The sequence below is a fragment of the Phalacrocorax carbo genome, chromosome 2 (assembly GCF_963921805.1).
Source record: "Phalacrocorax carbo chromosome 2, bPhaCar2.1, whole genome shotgun sequence".
In the NCBI taxonomy this organism is placed as follows: Eukaryota; Metazoa; Chordata; class Aves; order Suliformes; family Phalacrocoracidae; genus Phalacrocorax; species Phalacrocorax carbo.
This window is the reverse complement of record NC_087514.1, coordinates 117,883,303-117,905,422: the sequence shown is the minus strand read 5'-3', so window position 1 is coordinate 117,905,422 and position 22,120 is coordinate 117,883,303. Positions and strand designations below refer to the sequence as shown.

Sequence of the window (22,120 nt, the reverse complement as noted above, 5' to 3'; positions counted from 1 at the left end):
CAGAATGAGTTTTTGAGTCTTTTCAGCCGCTTCCTCAGACTTTCTTATCCCTCAGGTCTGTCCTGAATACCAGAGCGTGAACAGAGCTTGAAGATGGAGAGCAGAGGTATTGCTTGATGTTGCAATTGTCTTTCAGGTGGTGTTCATTTCATACGTATTTGTGTTGCACTACAAGCACACACCATGGTAACGACCAGCACTCTTACCTAGGGTTATTACTAACAGCAGAATACAACAGAAAGCCTTTTCTCTCTCCCGGGGAGATCTGTTGAGGATGTCTGTGACTCAGCCTGACTTGGTTTCTCTTTATTTGTAGTCCTTCAGTTAAAAACTATGTGGGTACTCCTTTCAGCAAACCTCATTTCTGCAGGAGGGTAATAGCCTGCTGTGTGTGGTTCCTGTTGAATTCTGGGCAGTGCAGGAGGGAAGGGGTTGATGATTGTCTTCAGGGAAACCCAGCCATAAGGAGGTCCTTTCTATCTGGAGGCAAACAGTGGCTAGGGACTGTCTCTCCTGCTGTTACACAGGTAGTGCTGACCCTTATTTGCAAGGTTTTTGGCTGCAAAGCAGAACAGCAGAGGTGGTGTTCTGAGTACTGGTGACCCAGGAGTGGGTGCCCACCAGCACAAGAGCGGCCATGGCTGCCTGGGCTCTGGCAATCCACGTTTTACAGGTCAGCAGCAAAACAGCTTGGTGTGTGCAGGTCCCAGTGGGGAAGTTCCTACTAGTTTATCCACACCTTTTTTATAAGGCTGTGGGAGGCAGGGGCTGGGGAGGACACAGCTCTTCATCATCCTTGTGAGGACATGGGAGACAGGTTTAGATTTGGGTGTCCTCTGGGCCACAGCACACCTTCTGCAGGACCCACAGCTGGAGGAGTGCTGCAGGGATGTGAGATTATCCATGGCATCGAGGAAGCCTTCATTCAACTTTCTGAATCTTACAGTTCTCATACAATGAGAATGTTTCCTTAGCACTATATACCAGAAATTATTGTTCTGAAAGGTGAAAGTTCAGAATTTTAGCAGTCGTAGCTCCTACTTTCAGTCTGTGGGGAAAAATGGGACATCAGACTTTTGATGTCTCCTTGAAAAAAGTACAGAGTTCTTTACATCTGTTTTTAAAGAAGGGGCAGGATGGGGTTGCTGGCACTTCTCAGAGCAAAAGAAGGAAAAGGTGAGTTTTGAAAATTTGCTGCTCTAGCCCTTTACTATTCCTTAACCTTTAAACTTTACTTTCGGCAGTGTATCTTTGCTGTTCCTGGCTAACACCTAACCAGGTATCAGTTCCCTGATTATTTCCATGGGCACTTGTCCTCACCCATGCAGCCGACATCACTTGCATAATTTGGCTGATGTTGGAGGCCCACAGTTTGACCTTTGGTATATTGCTATGTAGCTGTTGGGGATGTAACATTTGTTAGATAAAGCATAATGTAATTTAAAAAACCATGTAATTGGCAGAAATACCAGAACTAAACTTATATAAGAACATTTGCCTGGCAACTCACTATACGAATCAACGAGCAACAGCTCAGACAACCTGGAAGACGCTCTCCACCCCAAAATCCCTATCTAGCTCAGCCTCTACAGACGTGGCACAACTCTGCCTTTGCAGAGAAGGAATTTTAATGTCCCTTGGCATCTGAGGCAGGGACATGACCTAGAGGTGTTTTCCTGTATTCTTGTGTGTACCGGAGGACCTTGGTATTGGTACAGCCCTCAACTGGATGCATTGTCTTGGATCCCCATAATAACACAACCTGCTGCACAACCTCCTGCTTGGTTTCACCCCAAATGAACTGCTTTGCATGTCCAGTGGTGCCTGGAAATGTGCTATGCAGCATCCTAGTTGTGGGTGCACCTGTAATGCAACCCTGAGCATGATGCTCAGATCAGGGGCCAAGAAGGCTTCTTGATTAATGAATATGCCAATGCTTTAAACCCTCAGATTCCTCTGGTCCACTGGAATCCCTTGGCTGCAGAGAGATATTACACTCAAAATCTTGTTTATTGGCAAAGAGGAGGCACAATGTATGTATAGGTAAAGCCAAGGATTTATTGTTAGTGTAATGGCAATCTCAAGGCTCCAATCATTCACAGTCTAGATCTGCTGGTCACAGAAAAAGGAAGAATACTAATGCAGTTAAAATCATTTTGCACAGACATAGTTTCTCACCCTTTTCCTGGTGGAATGCTCACCCTTCCCCTGCTCCTCTGTGTCCCAAGGCTGGTGATTTTACCCAGGTGGTGGTGGTGGGGTGGGGTATTAAAGCAAGCTGTCAGCTGTCAGCATCTCCAGCCTTTCCCTGGGTTGAATGTGATGTTCATGCTGATGTTTTTTCCTGCTTCCCTCTAGGATCTGCTTGGGGTAATTTTAATATGTTTTCTAACATGCTTCTATACCTTCTTCTGTCTTCACTGGTCTGCAACTTCACACTACACCCAATATACTATGTGCAGTGCCCTTTATGTATGTTAGATTCTATTTTTGTTCTGTCTGTTACAGCTAAACTCAGTTTTTGCAGCTCCAGGTCTGCATTTTTTTTAACTGACCATCAGTGAGTTGTGATAGCTTTGGGGGACCCAAGTGCCAGCCCGTGGCCCATCTTTTACCCTCCTGTACTCCTCTGTGCTGCATCCATGTCCCCACTGCTCAAGGCCCCTGCTGTCATACCAGGCTGGTATTTCTATACACTATACCATTTTGTCCAAGTCAGAAATGCTCATTCTGCATAGGATAGGGGGAACCAAGGGGGTGAGAGCTTTTACATGCTGAGTATGAAGCCCTTCAGGCACTTCTGTCTCCTGTGGAAGTCCCATCCTCCATAAGCCCTTCTGAGTGGCCGCATCCTGCTTCACAATTTCATGGCACCAGAAGGACCAGAGCAGAGCACATTAATGGTTTCTCAGCTCAGCCCTGAAGCTCAGCCCAGGAAGCCACCCTGCAAAAGTTCACGTTTCATAGGGTAGGCATGAACGCTAGAGAAGAGGAAATATACATTTAAATCCAAACAGGCTCGGCTTGAAAACCAGAAGGCTGGTTTTCAATGCAGCTATGAATTAAGGTAAGAGACAATTTTATTTTACCTGTAATTCAACAGAGCAGGATGACAAGAAATGGGGTCTCATGAACTTAAGGAAACTCTTCAGTGTGTAGTGCTTGGAATCTAAATGATATTTAATTTGAATAAAGATGATGTAAGTAATGTTTCCATATTGTGAAAGTAGAAAGATGAGCACTTTTATTAATTGAAGTGGACCAGGGCAGAGAAATTTTACTTGGTGACTGATTGTGGCATCTTGTGGTAAGAGAAATATTCACCCTGGCTAGAAGTCCTCAAGGTTAAGGCAAAATGCTGATAGATGACTAGTGTGTAGCATTAGGCCAGAAGAACAGACTGAGAAGATACAGCCCTTCAACTTCATTAAATGATTTTTGTTAGATGTCTGCAGGGATTTTACAACTCACCATTGCTTGCTTTTAGTTTTGGTCAGTGAGCCAACATCCCAGACATCACTGACACTGAAAGATAGTCCAGTACAGAAAATCTGGTAGAGATGATAGAAAGTGTCTGATGTGGACAGACCAGCAAAAGAGTGGCAGAAATTCAAAAGACTTGAAAACTGAACTTTCTGTATGACAACATTACTTGATTTCTCTGTGACTCAGCTTTCCATAGGAAAGACATTGCACAGAATTGTCTGCTGGCTTGGGTGAAAATTTAGGTAACACAGTGACGGCAGCCCATTAAGTACTTGTGAGATATAAACATTGATCCAGAAAGAGCGGCTCCAAAAATCTATCTGTTGGGGCAAACCCTGCATGGAGGCGGCACAGCCAGAGGCAGTGAACTGGGTGACAGGACAAAAGACAGCAACTGCAATGAATTACGAGGGTTTGGGCAGCTCAGAAAAAAGTCCAAAAGGGAGAGGAAAAGGCTAAAGATTGACAAAGAAGAACACACAGTTAATTGAGAGTAAATCGCATAGTAAATGTGATCTTCCAGGGAGGGGCTGGCAACTCCAGAACATAAATTGCATTCGGAGAGTCAAGAAGGGGTAATGTGCACTGCTCTCTAAAAGAATGGAGAAAATAAAAGGCCCATTTCTAGAGAGCCTTCTCAGATTTCTCAAGGATGCCGAGGCAACATGAGCTTATTAACAACCAAAAGGGGGGCAGGAGGTAAACAGGCAACATCATAAAGGCAGCAAGAGGATGGAATAAACCATAAACAAATAGACGGTTACACAAGGTAACCATAAACAAGTACAAACAGTGCACATAGCTACAAATGATCATTTGTTTTCACTGTCCCTTCGACAGAAAATACAAAAGAAATTTGAATGCCACTTAAGAAGGGAAGGCGTGGGAAAAGAAATACTGAGGAAGAGCAGGTAAGAGAAAATGCTGGCAAAATGCTCAGCTATACATATAAAAAAAGATACAGAGCATCACGAGCAACCATGCAAACAGAAAGGGAGAACAGGGAAAATAACAGGCTGGAGGAAATACCAGTGAAACAAATTTTCCAAGAAAATTCTGATCCTGGCAATCACCGTCCAGTCAGATGACAACCCCAAACACCCAGTGCAGCCCCTGGGAGGGTGCCTGGTCCCAGCTCTGCCACTATTTCCCAGGCAGCTGCGTTAAAGTGCTCCCCAGCCTCTGCGAGGACAAGAACAAATACTGCTCTTCTACATGATTCTCACGCTGTTTACCTAACTTTGCATCCCCTGGCTGGTCCCTAGGGGCAGGACACTGCCTGGTAACCATCTCAGGTTGCAGAGGCTCTGTGGAGGACTCTTGGATCTGGTCATAGGATCAAAACCACAAAGTCATGAACTTGTGAGTTACAGATGAAAGTTTCAGAGCCATTTCAGTGATTTTTTTGAACCTCGACTTTAAGATCCAGGGGAGATGCAGGAGTCTGAATCGTACCGTCAGGTCATATTTCCTAAATGCCTAAGTCATTTCTGAAACAGATATTTAAGGCTCTGACCTCCTTAGGGCCAGATTTCTAAAGGTACTTTGACCACCAGAGGTTCAGACCAATGCCTTGTGGGATTTTTCAGAAGCCCCTTGGCACTTAGCTACCATTCAGAAGAACGAGTTGATTCAGTGATGGTCCCCGAGGAAAATGCCTTGACATGACTATCTGCAACTTCACTTGCTCAAGAGTCTTGGTCATGCCCTGAAACCTGAGCCTATTCCTGCTCTGTTAAGGAGCAGGTGGGACCCCAAGTGTACAGGCACCAAGTCTCCCGCATGGCTGCCCTGTCAGCCTCAGTAGGGCTTTGTCCTCCCCAGAGCTGAGGGAAGGAGCTGAAACCACTGAAAGCTTCATCTTACAGTTTTTTCTGTAAATATACCAACAACCGCAGGAGTGAGCTGCTAGGGGTTTGGCAGGTTTTGCCGTGGCCCCAGCAAACCACAAACTGCTGCTGTGCTGCTGTCCCTCCTGGATGGCTTGCAGCAAGTCTTCCTGGCAGGGCAATAAAAACAGCAAGTGGAGGGGTGTTGCTGGGGGCAGGATTCACCCAGGGCAGGCATCAGGGTTCAGTCCTCTGTGCCCGCTTTGCGGGCATTCAATTTTCTTTTGTATTTTTTGTTGAAGGGACAGTGAAACCAGCCAGCTGGACCATGCACTGACGGAGCAAGAGCAAGATCTTGTTCAAAATAATACCTCTGTGGTTGCTCTGAAGCACAGGTAGTGACGCCCTTGCCACTGGCAGAGACAGTAGTAGGTCCATGGTTTTTTGTTTTCTTTATAAATCAGAGTACACCTAATTTTGTTGTGATGGGTTCATCTGAAACTTGTGCCCTGGTTACTTGCTGCCCTGCAGCTATCTCCAGGTTAGCATGGAGTATCTCTGAGAAAGCACTTTCCAGTGCTGCAAGGCCTTAGGTGAAGGTGAGAGAGATCCTAGGGATTTTGGACTCTATACTATGCCCTCCTGACCTCCGTGATCCAAGCCTGATTTTTAAAATGCATTTTTTACCCAAAACTATTGGTTTAAGTTTGTGGATTTACATGCTGCTTATCTCCAGCTAGTAGTGGCTGCTTCTAACTTAGTTTGTGATGTTGCTGTAAAAGCTCTAGAACTGGTTCAGGGAAGGGGCATTTTTTTTTCATCTCTTTGACCCAAATGCCTTTGTAAAGGGACCACAGGCTTCTGCAATATTCAGGCTTATATTTATCTTAATCAGCAGTGGTTTCATCAGCTTCCATTTCTGGGTCCTTTATTTAGGACACCTTAAATAACCTAAATTTTTGAAAGCCTCAGCATCATGCTTCTGCATCTTGAACTCCACCTTGAGTTGGAAAATCCAATAATGAAGCAGCCCAGATCACTACTTGCTTTTAAAAAGCTCATCCTCGAAGTCTTGGGGGATCCTTCATAAATTAAATCGCCGAAATCAATAAGCAGTTATTAAACTTGCAGAACTCTGCTGAGCCACATAAATGGTCCAGCTGATCTGAGAATAAATCACAGGAGAAAGAAGAAACACCAAAGAAAGGAATTTCTTCACCTTAAAGTCATCAGGGCAGGACTGGGGGAGCAAGGCTGCATCTGAGATTATACCACACCCACTCAGAAGCGATGGAGGAATGATAAAAGAATGGGTTAGAAGTAGGGAAAACACTCAGGATTTAACAGAGGCAGTGCAGACTGGCTGTTTGATAACAACATCCCCATCCCCAAACTGTGCTGCTTTCTTTCCACAGCCATCATATAGCCTCCCCTCTAACCCAAGCCCAGCAGCTGCTCCGTTCTCTTCACAGGACCCCACCTCCTTCCAGGGGGTCCCGTCCTGGGATTTGGGCTAGCTAGTGCTGGTGAAGTACCTGGAGAGAGGACAGTTTGGCTTTTTCAGTCATTTAGTACCAAAACAGAGTCCTGGTTGTTAAGAAAGACAAGTGTGCCTCAATAGCCCACTTGCTCTGCCTCTCTGCCTATCAGGGGCTGTAGGGTCTCACCCAGTACGCCACTTCTGAGCTCCTCCACCGTGTTTGGCCTAAACCCATTTCCCAGACTGATATCTTCCCTTGATGTGGAGACCCTCAGGCATGCAAAAATCTCCTTTTCCTACTTGAAGTCTGTTCCAGTCATTAGCCTTTCAGCGTTAAAAAATGTCTATCTGATTTCTAGCTTGCATGCTTCTGGTTTGAATTTCCATGTGTTGGTTTATGGTATGGCTAATCCCACTAAATTAGCAAGATTATTAACACAAGCAAAAGTGAAATTAAGTGTTATCAAAGTATGCCTACAGCCCCAGTATCAAGCTCTACAATAGTAAAGTCTTCCCTTTTATGTCCCTTCCCATTTAGCACATCCTTAAACACCGAAGGGTTGCATCAGTTTTTCTTACTGCAACCTCTGGCTGCAAACTCAGTTGCAGAGTCTGCCTGTATCACCAGTCAGGTTTCCAGGGAGATGCACCCCCACTCTCGAGACACTGTGTTGTTTAACTACAAGATGTTCACTTTGCCTGCATTAAAGCCAATATAAATCACCCGAGAAGCCCCAGATTACTCAGATCTGTCTGAATCACTGTTCAATTCTTTCTTTTACCACTTCCCCCTGCCAGCTCTGATTCCCAATCTGCTTTCAGACCAATGATGAAAATACTGAAGAGTTTGTGGCTTTCAACTGATCATTCCTGCAGACATTTACAAGCAATATTTGTAGTTCAGTGAGTCTTCCTCCATGGCTGGCTGGCTTTTGAAATCTGACAGCTAACCAGCCCAAATCCCTTTATAATGCTTTGTTGGGCTTGTGATGCTTTGGGCTGGAGAGATGCACCAATTAAATAGGCAGGCAAAGCTCCAACTGTCCCATGCAGTACCCTTTATCATCCTTGCAATCTCATTAGATGTCCAAACTAAAGCTTCTCTATTACAAAGCCACGCAGACTGGCAATAGCTATGCCATCCCCCTTTACTGTTTAAATTTTATTTTGCCCAGGTTAAAGGCTAGGTTATACTAGCTGCTTCAGCTTGCTTCCCACTTTTGAAGGTCAGCATTGTGTCAGCTGCTTCCAGCATCTGTAGAGGTGGAATGGGGAGAATGTGTCCCCGCTTCAGGACTGAATAAAAGACTGAGATTTAAGATTTAAAGTAACTGTACCTGATGGGCTGGGCCTGTTTTTGACTCTGGATATCTAACGTGATCCCAAGCAACTCCGGAGACTGTCCCCTAAGAATGGAACTACCCTGCCCTGAAACTAAGTGAATTACAGAAACCAGTTGGGTGTAGGACTAGAAACTGGGCCCCACCTCCGGTTAGTGTATTGCCCATAAGTCTAAGTTTTGGTTTGGGTATCATCCAAACTGTCATTAGCGGTGTTCGCGGCTGTCTGGTGATTGCATGGTAGTTGCTTGGCGCCAGGTTGGTTAAGAGTTTCACCCAGAGTGCTATGAAGACTCGTATCTCTCCTACTAGTTTCCACCCAGTTCTGGCTAATTCCCTTAAATGTCTTCGGTTTGTGTGTTAGAAGTGCCACCAGCAGCTATGACATTTCATTTGGAGGTACCTGAGGACATCCCTATGGTCTTGCCAAGAATCACCAGCCAGCAAGAAGCAGATGGGTGTGGTCATAAATGTGCAAAAGCAACAGCGTTTATATTTTGGTAGGGTGGTGGCAGCTCAGATCTAAGGGTGAGAAAGGTGTATGCGCCTGCAGGGTTTCACAGGGTTTTCCACAAAGCCTACAACTTCCCTGGGCCAGCTGAATCATCAGCATGCAGCTCCAGCCTGTTCAGCATGGGCTGAAAACATGCTTTGCTTGCAGGAGAAAAGCGTGCAAGTCAGCCTCACCGAGAAATGCTGACTAAGGTGTGCCAATCCTTCTCAGGCTTAGAATCTTTTACTAGTATATTGTGCAAATCTGAAGTGTGACCTGTGTTTTGTTATCATGGAGAGGCAAATGCTCACAGACCCCTCTTCTTGGCAGTAAAGCTTGTGACATGGCACTTGGCTGAAGCGGCAGGGATAATAGCTGGAAAGATCAGATGCATAAAGAGCATTTGGCTTTTGTGGCACCCACCCTTCTGCCAGTGCTGTTTGAAGGTTGAAATGCAACTTCTGTTGCTTAGAGGAGTTTGTGGATCTCTCATAATTTCAGTTCCCTATGTATTACATAGAGCGCACATGGTTATTAGGAATAGCTGGGTTGAGAAACAGGGGGTTTGGTCCTACAGGCTATTATCTTTGAGATAGCTATAAACGTGATTAAAAGCAGAAGTGTTTGTGGGGAGTAGGGTGCTGGGGAAATATGGGGAGAGAGCAAAGTGGTTAAACAGTTCCATGAGAAGCAGAACTGAATCTACTATTTCCTCTACTCAGCAAGGGAAAATGTCTAGTGGAGGGACCTCGTAGCCCTGCAGTCCTTATTCAGCGTCATCCATGCTCTTCAGTTCACTTTGTCCCTTGGGTGAACAATTAATGTAAGCACAAGAGAGAAAATTGGGTTGAAGCTGACATTGAGAAGACTTTAGCATATACTGTGGTGAACTTTATGAGGCTGATGGAGAATACCTGGCAGGAAAGGATGGAGGATGGGCAGAGCTGTTTCCTTACTTTAGGGCGCAGTAGAATTTCACGATATTATGCCTATCTGGCACACGCTGGGTTTTGGGAGCCCTTTGGAGTTTGTAGCCCACCCGTTGAGTAACATCAGCTTAAAGTGAGCAAAGTGGTATCAGAGGAGCTAAATATTCAGAAAGAACTGATGACATTGCATATGCAGGATGAGTGTGAAGGGAGGATATGAGTGTGTGACTGGTGATCTGTGCTGGGTTTGGCTGGGATGGAGTTAATTTTCTTCACTGTAGCAGGTGCAGTGTGTTTTGGACTTGGTATGAGAATAGTGCTGATGGCACGTTGATGTTTTAGCTGTTGTTAAGTGGTGGCTAAGTGTCCCTAAGTAGTGCCTATACTAGTCAAGAACTTGTCCAGCTTCCCCTGCTCTGCCAGGGGCACAAGAAGCCGGGAGGGGAGGGGGCACAGCCAGGACAGCTGACCCCAACTGACCAAAGGGATATCCCATACGATATGATGTCATGCTCAGTATATAAAGCTCGGGGAAGAAGAAGGAAGGGGGGGGAATGCATTTGGAGTGATGGTGTTTGTCTTCCCAAGTAACCCTTAGGCGTGATGGAGCCCTGCTTTCCTGGAGATGGCTGAACACCTGCCTGCCCACGGGAAGGAGCGAACAAATTCCTTGTTTTGCTTTGCTTGCATGTGCAGCTTTTCCTTTTCCTTTTCATTATTGTTGTTGTTATTATTATTATTATAACTATTACTGTTTTGCTTTACCTATTAAACTGTCTTTACCTCAACCCCTGAGTTTTCTCACTTTTTACCCTTCTGATTCTCTCCCCCATCCCACCCCGAGGGGAGTGAGAGAACGGCTGTGTGGGGCTTAGTTGCTGGCTGGGGCTAAACCACAACAGTCCTAAACAAAATCCAGGAGCTACTGAGTGGACAAGACACAGACTGGGCCAGCAGTTTCAGATGCCAATGTCATATTGGTAAGTGTAGTTCTCGCTTGCCCCAGCACATGCTATGCAGCATCTCGCCTTTCCCATTCATGTAGGTACCATAGGCTTTGCAACCACCCATCCAGGGGTAAAGGAAATAATTTGCTACTGTAGAAATAAATTATCCCCATCAGTGAGCTAGAAGAGATCACAGGATTGAAAAGGTAGTTCAGGAGAATTCTGAGCCCAGGTGATGTTCCTCTTTACTTCAAGAAGGCCAGGAGTTCGTCCTGCACCTCCATGTAAATGTTCTCCTGCAAATAATGTGGCCATTTCCATGCCCATATTTCTCTCCAGGCAATGCCAGTGGGCACCGCCTGTGCAGAAGTCTGCCAGATCTGAGCATTACCCAGTGGTAGGAGCTGCACTTCCTTACACATGTGTTCCCCCTGTGCCCAATAGAGTGCAGTGGCTTCTATGGAAACATGGGAACTCTCCAGAGGAACAAGCTGCCTTTCTAGACATGAATTAAGGGAGCAAATATAGGAAAGACCAGCACAATTAGAGGCTCTCAGAAAGGAGAGTAAACCAATGTGTGCTCCCTCTCTCCAGATCAGCGATTTCAGACAGCACACACAGTCTAGACAAGTACCACCCAGCAGCCCTCTCTGGATGCCTGCACAGTTAGCAAAGATGCTAATGGGATACAAGCAGCCATCAATCAATTTTTTCCTTTGTGCATGATGGAACTTCTGCTTGTCACACCAGGAAAGACATGTCTGAAACAGGCGCTTACACGGCAGAGAAGCAGCTGGGGCGCTGTGCAGAGACATCGTGGCCTCTGTCTGGCTTTGTCACAGAGTCACAAGGTTAGGGTGGGGCTTCTGGAGGCCTTTTGTCCAAACCCACACTCAGAGCAGGGCTGGCAGAGTTTCAAGTATCTCCAGGGATGGAGATCCCACAAACTCCCTGAAGCCCTGTCCTGGTGTTTGACCACCCTCACAGTGAATGTTTTTTTTCCCATATAGTGAATAACAATTTCCCATGGCCATTGCCTCTTATTCCTCTGAGGAAAGTTGTCTGCTTCGCCTTTACACCTTCTCACTAGATCCCCCTTGAGAAGTCTGTTGTTGAGGTTGATCAAACCCAGTTCTCAGCATCTTCTCATATGCCAGGTACTCCAGCCCCAGTCATTTTGGTAGCCCTCAATTACCACATGCTGGTGTATCAGTGAAGAGCCAGCTGTGGAGCACATCAGCTCACAGAGTAAGATGGAGGCTCTGGTACTGTGCAGATGGGTGCAGTAACAGCTCAGCGGCAAGAAGCTGGGTGTGCTGGTGTAGCAACTCATACTCAGCACAAAAGACTTGGTGCGCCCCGACACAAGGTACCTGCTGCATACATTTAGTCTCAGAGGATGAGAAAGGGTGGGAAGGCAGAAAATTTTGGGCTATTGGGATTATGTACAATGTCTCCTGCTCAATTCTGTATCCCTCAACAAAGTAGATAAAGTTATGACTGGAGAGAGACATGAAGAGATGAGGAACCTGTCATATATCTCTGTAGGCAACTCCAGTTAGTCTTCTCATCAGTAGAAAATCAGTATCATCTTTGCAATTGCTGTCAGCTTCTGTCCCAGCACCTAGGCATTTCCTATTTGTCCCCTTTAATTCTGCTGCTGTCAGATACCACATCTTCAGGAGATGGAGAATTAAACTGGGCTGCAAGCAAGGGGCTGGACAGACTCTGCAGGCAGACTCAGCTCACAGTTCAAATTGAAAGGCACTGCAAGAGCTGCTCAACCTATGGGTGTGCTTGCCTGCTGCAAACATCCTTCCCCACACTCTGCCCACACCCCAGAACTATTACCACTGAGGTAGCCCTTCATCTAGACCACTTTTCTGTGCAAAACCACAAAGACTGTTTTCTAATGCCTCTCTTTGGAATCTTCTCATTTAAATGTTTTGGGTACAACTAGGCTTTGAACTTTCAGAATAAGAAGTTATTTTAAAACAGAGAGCCTGCATTTCCATCTAGCACAAAAAAACCTCTTTGAGAAATGACTGCAAAATAAGAGGCCAGAACTTCATGGCCCACACCACAAACAGCACTCTGGCAACGAGGCATTAGGAGAAAATGTCAATATGGTCACCCATAGTCATAGAAAATGTAAATAGTAGCCACCCACGGGGGAGTTTGTTGTAGCTACCACTACATCATATGAAACTTCTTTGGCAAGGACTGTCTCATGCTTCAGGACATCTTTATTTCATACTTAGTCTTGCAAAGCTTATTTTAAACAGCGGCTATGCAAACTATTGCTATCAGTGAAACGTGGACATGTAGGCTGGGATTCCAACCACTTTGCTCTAAGTATCAGTAGTAGGAGTAGTTATACACCATCGATGTCTACCACTGGGTAGTGTGCCCATGCTCTCCTTGTAGTCAAAAGGAGTTTCATCAATGCAGCCAGCAGAGCCTGGAAAGCAGTCTGTCTTGTCTTAAAGCAGATGTAGCCTGCCCTGCGTTGGATCAGACGCACTACTCTTCATTGGCTGTATTGACTGCATCTCCCACTAACAGGAGATGTAAACATCTAGATTAGAGACAGCTTATGATCACTGAACTGAGTCCCTTCTTTACAGTCAACAGGTGGTTGCTGTAAGAAGATTATGACACTGTGACCGAGGGATAGTTACTAGTTGCAGTTTTGTTATCACTGACCTTTCCTTTCAGTCTCAGCTTTAACAGGTTGGCCATATTGTCATCTCCGTGGGCTTCTGCACAGTGTGTCACACTCAATTTCCTTCTTTCCTACAGTGAGAGCAAGTAACGGACACTTACAAGCTTTTTACCCCAACCAGGGGGCAGACTGAATGCAGTAACATCTGCTCCCCTCTAGGATTTTTGGTTCCTTGCAAACAGAAATCTTCGCAGGGACTTGAATACCACATCCCAAGGGAGTGCAGAGGAACTGATGGGTGCCCCGAGTTATTGGATGTGCAGACCAGTAAGCCCAGAGGTCACACACCTGCACCCCATACTCTCATTGGGTGCAGCCTCCAAGCTAACAAGCCTTGGCTCCACTCTGCCTGCCTTGCAGCCAAGGCAGGAGCAGTCATGAGACACTTTGGTGCTTGAGGAAAAGGGCCAATATAGTTTCTCTTCTTTTGATCATAAGATTATTTTTTAAAAAAACCTCATCAAAGAGATGCTTGCTCCCAAGGGATGTCCCAGTCCAAACTTTGCTCCTCCCACGTCAGCAAACATCGGCTCAGACCCAGCCAAACTGGGTGTCTTAACACACTTCTACCCCAGGGCTAACATGGGGTGAGACTGTGCTCTTGGTGGTGTTGACAGGCAGCACATGCTGATCAACAGCTACATGTGAGGTATTGTTTCCTGCTGAGCACCACCCAACAGGCTGGGACAGCACCTGCATTTCTCACGCTGCAATGCACCTCCTGCAGAGCTCGGTTAGTTGGACGTCAGTTTGCTGCTGAATTCTGCTGCTCTTCCAATAAACAGGGGCTTACTCAACAGCCCTTGACATTCTCATTTATTTTTTTTTTTATCCTAAAGAGCTAATTTTCAGTGAAGTACATTTAACAGCAGAATCTGGGCTTTTGTTAGGACCTACCATCACCTCCACAATAATACAACTCTCACTAACCCAAATAGTGACAAAATCCCAAAGCGTGCATGTAAGTGACATCTCTCAGCATTTTACCATAGCAGATACTGGATCTCTCTATTGTTATTCTCTTTTCTCTTTTCATGTTGCCTCTAGCCAGAAGATTCAGCATGATGGAAGCATTCACAGAAACGACACCTGAATACGCTTATGACGAACATGCTTTTTCCTGCAACAAGACTGACATCCAAGAATTTGGGAAAATATTTCTGCCAATATTTTACATTGTAGTGTTTGCTCTTGGCCTCACAGGGAATCTAATGGTGGTTTTTGTCATTGTGAAAGAAGGTGGTAAAAAAAGCATCACTGATATCTATCTCCTGAACTTGGCTATCTCGGACCTTCTCTTTGTGATCTCCCTCCCCTTCTGGGCTTCCCACACGGTGCGTGGATGGACCCTTGGGACTATTCCATGCAGAGCCGTTTCCTCGCTGTATTACATTGGCTTCTTTGGGGGCATGTTCTTTATTACTGTTATCAGTATCGACAGATATTTGGCCATTGTCCGGGCAACGTATTCTCTGAAATCCAGAACAATGAAACATGGCTTTCTTATAACCTGTGGAGTATGGCCAATAGCGATTTTAGTTTCAGTGCCACATTTTGTGTTCTCCCAGCAGGTAGAAAATGACTGCATTTCTGTCTTCCCCCAGGAGCTGGAGAACATCTGGCCAGTGTTCTGCAATGTGGAGCTGAACACCATTGGCTTTTTCACCCCAGTCTGTATCATATGCTATTGCTACTATGGGATGGTCAAAACCCTGCTGTCCTGCAAAAATCAGAAAAAAACACGAGCCATAAAACTTATCTTGGTTGTGGTGGTTGTATTTTTAATGTTTTGGTCCCCCTACAATGTACTGATTTTTCTAGAGACTTTAAAGCACTATGAGTTATTCACAAGTTGCAACCAAATTAAATCATTGGACTATGCAATGCACCTGACCGAAACCATTGCATTCAGTCACTGTTGTCTCAATCCCCTTATCTATGCCTTCGCTGGGGAGAAATTCAGGAAATACCTTTATCAAGTCTGCTTAAAGTACTGCCCATTCCTGTGTTTCTGTGGCCCCTGCAGTCGCTACCAGGTGACCTATTCGGCTAGTTATGCAGAAAGCGTTGTGAGCAGTAACATAACCCTGAACACCAGTGAACAGGATGGCTCTGTCTTTGTCTAAAAGGCTTTGTGAAGAAGTGTATGTAAATATGTCTTCTGCAGGGCTAACTACTACTGGCAGTGTAAGAGAACAACCCCTCGCCTTGGATACAAGGAGTGTTGTATATGTTTATTTAGTGTGAATCTAAGGGGTATTGTATATGATTGGTTAGCGTGAATCTAGACTCTTTCCTTTTTGATTAAGCATTATGGATAGTTAATCTAAGGCTAGGGACGGGATGTCTTGGCCATCAGCTCACTCATTTAGGTAATGACAAATGCTCCTTTTTAGAAGAAAAATGAGTGAGACTTGCTAAGAGAAGATAGCTCGAAGTAGTCATTTCTAGGTAACGAGGGTTAGGATACTTCATCGATCAAGACCACCAAAGACTGAAGAGAGGAAAGCATGCATGGAAGAATCAGAAGTGGAGACAAGAAGAACGACTCAGTGCCATTATATAACTTATGTAGATTAGAATGAATATGCATTAGATAGGTAGAAACGTAGAATCATAGAATGTCCTGAGTTGGAAGGGACCTGCAAGGATCATCGAGTCCAACTTCTGTCCCTGCACAGGACAACCCCAAAATTCACACCAAATCTCTGAGGGGTGTTGTCCAAGTGTTTCTTGAATATTGTCCGGCTTGGTGCCGTGACTGCCTCCCTGGGGAGCCTGTGCCAGTGCTCCACCACCCTCTGGGTGAAGAACCTTTTCCTAATATCCAGCCTAAACCTCCCCTGGCACATCTTCCTGACATTCCCTCGGTTCCTGTCATTGGTCACCAGACAGAAGAAAATATATATGGACTTACTATGTAAATATGGTAAGGTAGCCAGTTTCAATGTGCTTGATTTGTGGAAAACCACTGAGTGCCCAGGCTTGTGCAACCCTGAAATAAATTAGCAATGCCTCTCCTGAGTGTGTGATTATTGACTCATTGCACAATGGGTGACAAATCCACTTTTTGGACAACATCATGGAGACAATTAGCAATTATACCTCCTCCTTTAAGAGGTTTTTTTATGGAGGAAATACAGAATGGCACCTTTGCTACCTTCTTCTATGATGTCTCCTCCTTCACTATAATAACTTCTCAGTACCTTGACCATCCTTGGGCAGTTAAGATACATCTATTGGCAATTCTGGGGAATATTGTCTTGGTTTTGTCTATGGTTAATAAGGAATTTAAGAATATCATCCAGAGATCTGCCCCAAGACTCAATAGGTATGAGTGGCAGGGTATGTGGGATAGTATGGGCAAATACCTGGGATGGTGGACACCTCCAGTGTTTTGGAGTGTTACCCCTGAACAAGTGCAGAATCCTGAAAAACTACTATTTGGAGAAAGTATGTTGTCACCCTGGCAACTCCAGAGACACCTATCACTGCAATGTGCTGGGGCCTGGCCCATGCCTACTGAGCCCCGTTCAACATTATTCAGTACCCACAAGGGGAAGAGAAGGTCTCTGGATCTAAAAAGACAAAGAAAAAGAAAGCAACAGGCACTGAGGCCACACGCCATGGGCCACTCTATGGTTTTACCTACGTGACCACAGAAAGGACATGAGGAAGTGGGATGGAAAACCTGTGTCAACCCTAGAGGCACCAGTACGTGACTTGCAAGGAAAAACCATCACTCAGGAGGGTTCTTCTAGGAAAGTCACTGCTCCAGTTTCCAGTAAGCAATTCCCCAGACAGAGGAGTAGAAGCACTGATTTTGTTTCTAAGTGTAATAGAGGGACTCCTGATTCACATTTACAGGAAGTGAGTTGTGACTGCCATGATCAGGACTAGAGGGGCCCTGCCTCCAGCCGGGTGGAGGAAAGGGACAACTGGGTTTACTGGACTGTGTGGATCCGATGGCCTGGCACGTCCGACCCACAGGAGTATAAGGCTTTAGTGGACACCGGTGCACAGTGCACTTTAATGCCATCAAACTATATAGGGGCAGAACCCATCAGCATTGCTGGAGTGACAGGGGGATCCCAAGAGCTAACTGTATTGGAGGCCGAAGTGAGCCTCACCAGGAATGAGTGGCAAAAGCACCCCACTGTGACTGGCCCAGAGGCTCTGTGTATCCTTGGCATAGACTGCCTCTGGAGAGGGTATTTCAAGGACCCAAAAGGGTACTGGTGGCCTTTGATAAAGCTGCCTTGGAGATGGAGAGAATTAAACAGCTGTCCACCTTGCCCGGTCTCTCAAAGGACCATTCTGTTGTGGGGTTGCTGAAAGTCAAAGAACAACAGGTGCCAATCGCCACCACAACAGTGCACCAGCAGCAATATTGCACCGAGATTCCCTGATTCCCATCCATGAACTCATTCATCAACTGGAAAGCCAAGGAGTCATCAGCAAGACTTGCTCACCTTTTAACAGTCCATATGGCCAGTGTGAAAGTCTAATGGAGAGTGGAGGCTAACAGTAGACTATCGTGGCCTGAACAAAGTCACTCCACTACTGAGTGCTGCCATGCTGGACATGCTAGAACTTCAATACGAACTGGAGTCACAGGCAGCCCAGTGGTATGTCACAACAGATATCGCAAATGCATTTTTCTCCAACCCTTTGGCAGCGGAGTACAGGCCACAGTTTGCTTTCCCTTGGAGGTGCGTCCAGAATCGACTGCCCCAGGGGTGAAAACACAGCCCTACCATTTGTCATGGACTGATCCAGGCAGCACTAGCATGGGGTGGAGCTCTGGAACACCTACAGTACATTGATGACATCATCGTGTGGGGCAACACAGCAGAAGATTTTTTTTTGATAAAGGGAAGAAAATAGCCCAAATCCTTCCAAAGGATGGTTTTGCCATAAAACAAAGTAAGGTCAAGGGGCCCACAAATGAGATCCAGTTTTTAGGAATAAAATGGCAAGATGGACATCTGTGCTGGGTTTGGCTGAGATGGAGTTAATTTTCTTCACTGTAGCAGGTACAGTGTGTTTTGGACTTGGTATGAGAATAGTGCTGATGGCACGTTGATGTTTTAGCTGTTGTTAAGTGGTGGCTAAGTGTCCCTAAGTAGTGCCTATACTAGTCAAGAACTTGTCCAGCTTCCCCTGCTCTGCCAGGGGCACAAGAAGCCGGGAGGGGAGGGGGCACAGCCAGGACAGCTGACCCCAACTGACCAAAGGGATATCCCATACGATATGATGTCATGCTCAGTATATAAAGCTCGGGGAAGAAGAAGGAAGGGGGGGGAAATGCACTTGGAGTGATGGTGTTTGTCTTCCCAAGTAGCCCTTAGGCATGATGGAGCCCTGCTTTCCTGGAGATGGCTGAACACCTGCCTGCCCACGGGAAGGAGTGAACAAATTCCTTGTTCTGCTTTGCTTGTGTGCACAGATTTTGCTTTACGTATTAAACTGTCTTCATCTCAACTCACAAGTTTCCTCACTTTTGCTCTTCTGATTCTCTCCCCCATCCCACCCCAAGGGGAGTGAGCGAGCGTCCGTGTGGGGATTAGTTGCCGGCTGGGATTAAACTACGACACCTAATAAAATCCTATTGTTAAAATAAAAATCATTGCTGAATATATGTTTAGTGCCAACAATGCACTCAGTGTTTTTAGCAGGCAATAATCAGACCAAGGACCGTCCTTAAGGATTTGGGACCTGACCTGGAGCGTAACTCCTGACTTCCACGGGCTGTGGCCTGAGCCAAAGGCCAGAATTTGGTGGAGTCTTCACTCAGCACAACCCCAAGCACTCTGCTGAGTGAGGGGCTGCCAGCTTGATCAACAGAAATCAGCACATGCTGGGACAACAGGAACTGGAGGTATGAGTTTGGGTATCATTGTGCTTGGTCCAAATATGGCACGATCAAACTCTGAATTGCTTGCAGAGCATGGCAAGTACGTATTCCTTACCCATCCTCTGCTTGCCGCATGTTGTAAACACCAAACTGTGTCTATACCATCATAGACAAGAGCTTTTGGGACAAAATAATCACTTGCCTATGCTGCTTAACACAGCCTTCATCAACCTTTGAGGCCTCCCCCACCACAGCTAATTTCCCCAGGGAAAACTGCAGATATACCCAGATTCGGTGTCCCAGAGGACACATTTACCAAGTGCACTCCACAGCCTCCAAATACCTTTTTTACTCTTGCAACAACAATGCATTGGGGGTGGAAAATGTCAACCAGGCAAGACAACTGAGAGTCCTTCCCCAGGGGCCTCCTTGGGACACTCCTGCCATCATCTGCTGCAAGAGCAAAAGAGATTTTCGTTTGCACTGTGGACTGGAGATGGGTGAATAGAAAAAGGACTGTTGCCATCTATGACACTGCGATCACCTTACAAGGAAAAGTCAAGGACCAGTCTTACAAAACGACTCCATGCCAGTGGGATCCTATTTCTATACACTGATGTCATTTCTACTCATACTGGCAATATGTCAAAGCTAAAGAATTGCTCTCATTTTCCAATTAACACAAAAGAGTTGTTCTAAAGTATCAGTGGGAGGTGTAGGCCTTTTCTTTGTGGACCACCTTATTTTTAAGAAAGCTTGGTGGAGAGCCTCTCCACTGAGCAATTTTCCGTATGCAATAATTCCACAAATATTAAGTATTCCATTTTTTCCTACTGAATATTCAGCACAGTCTACAGTACAATAGCCCCTTTTCATAAAATGCCTTGTATTAGGTGTAAATATATTCTACATGTTCAACACTTAAAATTTCAGCCGTAAGTGGATTTTTCAAATGCCAGACTTATTGTCTAAGATTGTGTAGCATGTGTCACTTGAAATTAAATTACTTTTCAAATTTCAGTCTGCTTAAGCAAGTGAGACGAGACAAATCCCTCTGTCCCCACCCCCAAGCAAGTGGTATTTTTAAGAAATGTTATTTTTACAATGTTTTTTTAAAGAAATGCTAAGATGTGCAGAAAGAAAGAGGAAGGTACTCTGTGACTAAACAAGAAGCCATCTGCACGAAATCAGCCTGGAGAGGGTGAATTACCAGGCTGAGCAATACAATCTCACTTGGTTTATTTAATTTTCCTTTTATTTTTCAGACAATGGTGAGACACTGAGTGGGAAGAGTAAAAAGCACCTTTACATATGAGCCATGTGCTGTCTCCAGAATGAAAGGTGCAGGCCCAGAGCTTCCTGCCAGATCACTAAGAAAGGAGATCATTTTCCTGCGTCGCCCCAGTGGCTTCCCAGGAATCCTAACCATCACCAGCACAGCACATCACAGCAGACACACCTTCCAGGCGCATCTCCTTCTGGCAGTGCAGACTTGCTACTGTGAGTCAAACTGCCTCGACTGGCCGGGGTCCTCTGCAAGCTGCAATGTGTGAACCTGCATCTGCAAAAATCCTTCACTTCCAAGCCAAGACCCCCTCCTGAAAACCTGCACTTCTGTCTTCTTTGCCAGACTGTGCAGTGGAAGACATCCAAAGATTATCAGCATAATATCATCAAATTTTACGCCATGTATTTGCAAGTTATTATATAGAATTTGCTAATTATGCGCAAGGTCTTATTGCGTAATATTTGAGCATTTGGTTGAGATTAAAAGCTTCAGGGGCGTTTCTAGACATTGAGCTCTGCAACAAAACGCTAGTTTATGCAGATGCCTCCTCATAGCAGAAGTGGTAAGTTTGAAAACCAAAATCAACATTTTCATTTTGTTTGCATTAGCAGGAAGAGTTTTGTTGTAATTGCCCCTTAAAAACCTTCAGCCTCCATGAAACATACCAGTGCTTAGAGGACAACCAGTAACAAACTTTACCAGGACTGGATTCAGCTGCAGCTGAAACAGGCATGGCTGCTCATCGCTGTACTGCACCATGCCACCATGCATGTGGAGCCGCAGCCCCACAGCTCTTGCCCACACCATGCCTCTGTTGTGATTTGTGACAGCTAATATTGTGTAGTTTCCTGGGTTTCTGCTAGTTTTATACATTACCCTCCTTGAGGTATTCTTTGCACCATACGAGCCTGACTGAAACACCACTCATGTCTTTTTAAGTCCCTCCACTGGACTTTCAGTTAATTGTAGCCTTTATTTAAAGATACTACTTCTCTTTCAAAACCTCTGCAGCAGGAAATTGGTACTTTCTAACTGTCTAGCTAGTTTACAGCATACACTTTTCTACGTACGGCACTAATGCTGCATGCCTCCTTAGACTGGATCAATACATCCCTAAGGACCAGCAATATCCAGTCCCTACCCATCCTACATGAGAATGTAAACCAGTCTCTCAGTATGGGATAAAACCTTTTTCATCTGCCGTAAATTAAGGATAGAATCTTGCTTAATTAGCAAGTCACCATTTACACTTGAAAACGCGCACACACACGTGCATATTTGGTGTATCTCTCCATGGAATAGCATTTGGTTGTGCAAAAAGGAGGTCAGGAAATCTCTGGGTGAGGGGATTGGGCTTTGGGGGTTTGAAGGGTGGTGAGCTATCTTTGCGTATTATTTTTTCATCACAGCCAATTTTTTTCCTCTTTGAGAATCACACTGACACTTAACATAACATAAATCTTTTCCCAGCTGGGTTACAGTTTGAGGAACTAACAAAAACTGAATCCAAATTTACTCAGCAGGTTCACAACTATACTTTATGTTCTATTTATAAATAGATTGAACAGGACACATATTTAGCCAAACTGCTTGCAGTGAGATACATGGACATCAGTATCTTCTTTAGGTGCTACTGCGAATCCCTCTCCTTCAAATATCACATCACAGTCCCAAAATCAGAGGATTTATGTTTCTTCATTTTTAAGCCAAGCATGGCTGCTTTGAATTATCTTCATTGGCCTCTTG

General features: G+C 45.3%; 1 protein-coding gene across 3 annotated transcripts; it reads left to right on the top strand.

Annotated features, from left to right (window-relative positions):
* The first annotated feature begins 2,750 nt into the window (after nt 1-2,750).
* Nucleotides 2,751-16,250, top strand: CX3CR1 (C-X3-C motif chemokine receptor 1). 3 transcript variants are annotated; one of them, XM_064444032.1, is made up of 3 exons: nt 2,751-3,067; nt 4,327-4,397; nt 14,277-16,250. In XM_064444032.1, the coding sequence occupies exon 3, from the start codon at nt 14,291-14,293 to the stop codon at nt 15,353-15,355; it is 1,065 nt and encodes a 354-aa protein (XP_064300102.1). In that variant the 5' UTR covers nt 2,751-3,067; nt 4,327-4,397; nt 14,277-14,290; the 3' UTR covers nt 15,356-16,250. The 3 variants fall into 3 exon arrangements, with proteins under 3 accessions (XP_064300102.1, XP_064300103.1, XP_064300101.1); XM_064444033.1 differs by lacking the exon at nt 4,327-4,397; XM_064444031.1 differs by lacking the exons at nt 2,751-3,067; nt 4,327-4,397 and adding an exon at nt 9,257-10,537.
* Nucleotides 16,251-22,120: the final 5,870 nt, after the last annotated feature.

Excerpts from the sequence above, each read along its gene's own strand:
- CX3CR1 (XM_064444033.1), top strand. The coding sequence starts at position 14,291 with ATGATGGAAGCATTCACAGAAACGACACCTGAATACGCTTATGACGAA.